Source organism: Aethalodelphis obliquidens, unplaced genomic scaffold (genome assembly GCF_003676395.1).
Source record: "Aethalodelphis obliquidens isolate GAN/ISIS:26980383/991018 unplaced genomic scaffold, ASM367639v1 scaffold45, whole genome shotgun sequence".
In the NCBI taxonomy this organism is placed as follows: Eukaryota; Metazoa; Chordata; class Mammalia; order Artiodactyla; family Delphinidae; genus Aethalodelphis; species Aethalodelphis obliquidens.
In genome coordinates, this window is record NW_020837989.1 from 9,977,558 (window position 1) to 9,983,989 (window position 6,432).

Genomic DNA, 6,432 nt, shown 5'->3' on the forward strand with positions numbered 1-6,432 from the left:
AATTTCTAGGCAGAGAATTTCAGGAGTTCAAAGAGGCACTGAAAATATTTCCAACTCAGTTATCAAAGGTTCCCAGAACTTCTATGAATGATCCATATAAAATATCTACATTTTATATCAGGAATGTTAATTCATGACACACACAGAAAACAAAGATACATATTATTTTGACATTAATAAAATAGAGCCGCACTTAAGCATACAGTACCTGAGATCCAATTGTATGGGTTATGTAGATGGGGGCAATTATAAATTGCCAGATATTTGATACAGGAAAAAACTTCATTGACTGCCTTCATCCCTATATCAGTGATGATACCAGGATTTTCTACCACATCAGCCAAACCATACTTCACCAGATCTGCATTAGCCATTCTGCCTAGAAAGAGAAATTGATTTAAAAAACAAAAAAAGGTTCTTAAAGTGTCATGGAGTGTTGCCAATTCTTTACTTTAACATCCAGTATGATCAGTCTCTATGATCATCCGGCGTCATCTCTCCATCATCAGGTTCAGGTTCAGGTACAATTTTAGGTTAGGTATTCTGTACGAATGGTAGCCTTTATTTTGCAAAATAAAAATTTATGTTAAAAGTTAAGGGACAGCTAGTAGGAAAAGATTATTTTCAATTGTTTAGAAAAGGAAAAAAGAAGGCAAAGTCTTAAAGCAAAACTGAGGGATAAATTGTATTGGTTTACATTTATGGTGAAGTTATAGTTTAAGCTTTTAAGAAGAAAAATAAAATCTTAAAAATGTAACTCTTTCACTCTATAAGGATAATGTTTTTGGAGTCGGGTGTGGCCATGTGTAGAGAAGAGTACACTTTGAAATTCAGATTCATTTTTAGAACCATGTATAGGTTAGTAAATATGTACCTAACCTCAGAAAGTGGACTTTTAACTCACATATACACCCAACTCTCTCTGCCCTTGGGCTTTAGTGCCTACTGTCTTGTCACAGACTAGGGAGTGGGTTTAGTAAAAGGATCCTCCATTCTAGATTATGCTACAGGAAATCACACCTTATCCCTTGCTTCCTATCATTATTCCTGCCACCTGCCTGACCTTTGCTCTACAGGATGGTCCACTTGACTATGAGCAATTTGAAGGAAAATGGGACTCTGCCTAGTTAGTTTATAGTTACATTTTCAATGTCCAGCATAATGCTGGGATATTATGATATAGGAACCCAATAAACGTCTCTCATGGTCCTTGCAATCAACTGACATAAAATACAAAGAAAACACTTGCTCTGGACAAGCTGCCCTGCCCTTCAGGGCAGGGATTCATACCTTTAGCCTGGACATGTTTAAAACAACCAGTCTACTCCCAACTCTTGCAGTTTCACTTTCCATACAGTTCATGGTCTCTCTTCTAGAGCCCCTGTTTTTTGTATTTACTGGCATTTCTTGGAGATTTCACCTTAACCAATTCTTCATAATTTTTCTGAGCAATTTTCTTTAGTCTCCTGGTAAAAACTTCTTTCTTGCCCTTTGGACTTAAAATTTGCCTTCTCCCTTATGATCAGGTAGATTTTGAACTGATCCCAGGTAAGGTGTTGTCAGAATAATTGCTACAGCCTAGCATGATAAATCTATGTCTTACATTCATTCCTTTGAGACCTGTTCCTGCTCTTAGGGTCTCCTGATCATCACACTCCCTCAAAACTCTGATGACATCACCTAGGACTCAGATTGTTTCTTTCTGATTCAGCCCAGAGGTCAGCTAAAAGTAAAAGCTATCATTCACTGAATGCTTTCTAAGTGTAAGAGATTGTAATAATAAAATACCATGTTTTCTCATTTGTTAAATGGAGATAAGACCGTTTCCCACTTTTTTATTGGGTGGTTTGAACCCAAGAAATAACTTGCCCCAGGTCCCATGATTAATGAACTTCCATCTCACTCCCTCTTTCCAAAGCCCCAGCCCTAAAGACTACTCTATACTGCTTCTGGATCTGAATGAGTTTTGCACCCCTATCACCTTCACATGAATCTCTGAAATCATGAATCTATGTAAACAAAGAACCCCTAAGTATTCATCCTTGGATCACTTTTCTTATATTCCCAGTACACAGCATCTACTTTTCAGCACACCCATTTCCCCAATCTGGCACTGTCACTTTTACGATAAGTGTATGGGGACAAAGATGATGTTTCTATTTATATTTTGCCAGAAACTTTGTGACAAAGAATTGCTGCAAGTTTTACCAGGAGCCACCCTAACCTCCTGGAGAGATGCTTCAAAATCTAAGTGGCTGAGAAGCAAGAGATTAAGTGAAAGAGTATAAGCAGTGACCTCTCATTCCTCTCTACATAGTCTGTTAGACACACCTGGCACCTATTTTCATACAGAGAATCCCAGACTGTCTTTGGAGTAATAGAGGAGAGTACGTATACAGGAGAAATGGATGAACTGCAACAAATATGAAGAATGGTTTATAATAAAAAATCAAAGCTAAGAGACTATTAAATATTAAGGAGACTATGAAACAAGTTACTTTGAAAAACGAGATAATGGTAGTCAAAAGGTAAAGTGTTGGGACTTCCCTGGTGGCAGAGTGGTTAAGAATCCACCTGCCAATGCAGGGGACATGGGTTCGAGTCCTGGCCCGGGAAGATCCCACGTGCCGCGGAGTGACCAAGCCTGTGCGCCACAACTACTGAGCTGCAACTACTGAAGCCTGCATGCCTAGAGCCCGTGCTCTGCAACAAGAGAAGCCACTGCAATGAGAAGCCCACGCACTGCAACGAAGAGTAGCCCCCACTCGCCGCAACTAGAGAAAGCCCGTGCGCAGCAACAAAGACTCAACGCAGCCCCCAAAAAAGGTAAAGTGTTTTTCTATTGAAAATATGTGTTGAGGGGAAAGAAGCACTATAGGGAAATAGCTGGTTCTAAAGATAATTCTCAAAGACATTCTTTCAGTGGACCTAAATGTGGCAATCATGAAAATACAAAATTTGTCAAGTTTTTAGCTTTCGAGAAAAACAAAAAACAAGACAGTAGGAAAAAACACCAATTACCAAGCTAATAATCTTAAGTTACTACATAGATACTATAGAAACAGAATGTTAGCAACTTCACTGAAAACCAGAAAAGCCTGATACCAAATACATTAATTTTATTTGAAATTACTATGCTAGTTTAGCATTTTAAAGCTACATTGGTAAAAAGCTGATCTTTTCAAAGCTATATAGATTAAAAATGATTCCTGTGTTAAAAAGGCTAGAAAATAATGCTTTGATTTTTTTTAATGCTTCACCTGTATTGGTGAGAACTGCAACAAAGTAAAAACAAAACAAAAATCCCAACTATTATTGTGACATATATCAGAAATGAAAAGGGACAAACAAGTCATATTGTTTGATCTAGACTAAAAAGAATTAAGCCTTCTTATGTTCTTCTACAATGCAAATTAGATCCAAAGAAAAAATGTCATCTGGTATGACAATGAGAGTTTAAGAAGACTTGTTACAAATTACATGGGTAAGAAACTAATTCTTGCAAAAATAAAAACATGCTGAAGGTGTAAATGTTTTTGCATGTCTGACTAATGTCATGTGGAAAAAAAGTTTGAATAATGAATTGACATGCATTCAAACCCAAAGGAATGAGTTCCCAATTGTAAATACATTCCAGAAAATGCTGTGAACAAGCCTTCCAACAGCAATCATCATTAAACGAATACTGACCATTATGTGCTCACACTATCTGGAAAATCCAGAACCCCCAGTGGGCTTATTACAGAAATGAAGAGCATGGGCAGGGAATGGGACCTCATCAGAGAGGACCATCAAAAGCTTCAAGAAGTGTGGCAGATCAAATTCAACAAATGGAACCAGGGATGACATTCTGTGAAAAAAATGAAGCAGAATGGGAAAGAAACTTGGGGAGCAAAGGGGAGACAATATCAAATGTAAATAAGGATCTTTTTTTGGGTAGACAATCACTACACTTTCTATAATATGCTAAAATCAGAGGCAATATAGAAGGAAAAAAATCACTGACACTTCAAGTTTAAATTTTTTAAGAAGTGAGAGCACCTAAGATTTTAAGCTGTTTTATATTCAAGAAAATAACGGCACATCCCAATTCAGAGTTCACTTTGTCAAGTAAGTTCCTGACAACAATTTTAGGGATTAAATGAGATGATTCTTACTCTGCAGCAAAAACTCATCTACATATCCCAGATGAAGGGTTTCAAACTGGGGGAACTCCAACTCTGCCATCTTCAGGGCAGAAAAGACGCCATCTTTGGTTAGGGAAGGCTGGATCCGAACTTCATGTAACCTATGAACAAAGATACATATAAAAGTAAAATGAAAGCCATCAGAATCAAAGGTACTTCCTAATGTAAGGCTCTGAAAGAAGTTTATCTTACTGAAGTGTCAAATGCAAACAACTTTCCCCCCTCCACTAAAAAATATCAGATGTTTCCTTTAAAAGGGTATTTTATAAAGTGCGGACACGCCTTACGTGTACACTGAAGTTACAGTAAATAATAATGAGTTACACTGTTATAATCTTATATCCTTTCTGGTACTTTCTTAAACCTGATTAAGTCAAGGCAAGAATCTGCATTTCTTTAATATCTTTTTTAGGCTAGTATTAAGTCCCATTTAAACAAAGAGTATAGTTCTATAGTAAGTAACAATATTTACTCACTTAAACTTAGATAGTTTTGTTGTATTTATATTCTTAATATTCTACTGATGGAAAGTAAGAGTTTTGTTTTTTAATAAATTGAAAAATGGTTAATTCAATTTAAGTATTATAAAAGTAAAAGTAGAGGTAGACTTTTGATATGTAGGAAATAATAAACATGGCATAAAGTGATGTGAAAATAGGTTAAAAATATAAAGATGTTAAAGGTCAGGACTCTGAAAAAGCTGACTTACAACACTGATTTCTGAATAGCAAATATTATCACCAACTAACTAAAACAACTGGGAGAACCATCTGGAGGTTAAAACAATGGCTCCTGAGCCGGCTGCTGACACCAAAGCATCAATGCTGACTTCTGTTGGAGTCTCAGGCACTTCCAGATAATTGACTGCTTTTCTCTGATGAGACCACACCCATTCAAAGCTTGCTAGGTCTGGAGTGCAGCTCAGTTGGTCATCAGTTGTAACAGAAGACTCCCACTAAGTGATAACCTACTGCTATTTAAACAACTCCTTTGTATTTTAAATCTGAAAAAGGCATGCTCAAACTTCAAACACATATTCCCACCAATTTTTATAAAACAGGAAAAAACATAATTCTAAGACAAAAGAAACAATGGGAAGAGGAAACATACCTACGGGCAGCAGTGATGATGAGGTAACCAAGATCTACTTCAAGTGCATTTTTGCAAGCTCCCAAAACAATAGTGTGCAAATTTCTAAAACCACCTAGTTAAAGGAACAAAAACAATAATTTTTCCATTTGACCACAGCACTGTCAGTAAAGCATTTCTACATACTTTAGATGATAACTGTTTAGGCGTAATCATTTTAGTGCTTGTATATCACATTGTGGTTTTAATTTGCATTTCCCTAATGATTAGTGAAATTTATCCTGTTTTCATGTTTACTGGCCATTTAGATATCCTCTTTTGTGAAATTTTTTCTATTCAAAATGTTTTCCCATTTTTCCTATTGTGTTTTCTGACTTTTTCTTACTAATTTTAGTTCTTTCTGGATACAAGTCCTTTGTCAGCTGTATTGCAAATAGCTTCTCCCACTCTATAGCTTGGCTTTTTACTCTCTTACTCATGCCTTTTGATGAACAAAAAAATCGTTAGCACAGTTTACCAATTTTTTTCTTTATGCTAAGTGTTCTTTGGTATACTATTTAAGAAATCTTTAACTACCAGAGGTCAAGAAGACGTTCTCCTGAGTTTTCTTTTAAAAACTGTATTTTTTACATTTGGATCTGTGAATCATCTGGAATTAACTATTGTGTGAGGTATGCTGGCTCCTTAAGTAAAATATAAGGTGGAGTCATTCTTAAACACTTATTAGGGAAGAAAAGTCTCTGCTGCTCTTTTAGGCCCTTTATGCAAACTCTTAGCTTTTGGTACCTCTCTCCAGGTCTTCTAATGAATGACTGCACTGTGGTCTTCTTTTCCTTTCATTTTTTAAATTTATTTTTTACTTTTTATTTTTACAAGAGGTAAATAAACTGACACCAAGCATTCTTTTCCTTTCTGATTTTACCCTGTTAGCTAGAGCCACGGAATAAAAATTACACTGTTGGGCTTCCCTGGCAGCGCAGTGGTTGAGAGTCCACCTGCCGATGCAGGGGACACGGGTTCGTGACCCGGTCTGGGAGGATCCCACATGCCGTGGAGCGGCTGGGCCCGTGGGCCATGGCCACTGAGCCTGTGCCTCCGGAGCCTGTGCTCCGCAACGGGAGAGGCCACAACAGTGAGAGGCCCACGTACCGCAAAA

At 37.1% G+C, this 6,432-nt stretch overlaps 1 protein-coding gene across 9 annotated transcripts in view; it reads right to left on the minus strand.

The window, feature by feature from the left end:
• The window catches only part of FBXO38 (F-box protein 38), a 52,425-nt gene that overhangs the window by 27,658 nt on the left and 18,335 nt on the right, over positions 1-6,432 (minus strand). For all 9 annotated transcript variants that reach the window (XM_027081676.1, XM_027081675.1, XM_027081672.1 and 6 more), the window contains exons 8-10: positions 5,298-5,391; positions 4,158-4,288; positions 209-379 (exon numbers count right to left, since the gene is read on the minus strand). In XM_027081676.1, the coding sequence (XP_026937477.1) occupies positions 209-379; positions 4,158-4,288; positions 5,298-5,391 (396 nt within the window). The remainder of the gene's footprint in view (positions 1-208; positions 380-4,157; positions 4,289-5,297; positions 5,392-6,432) is intronic.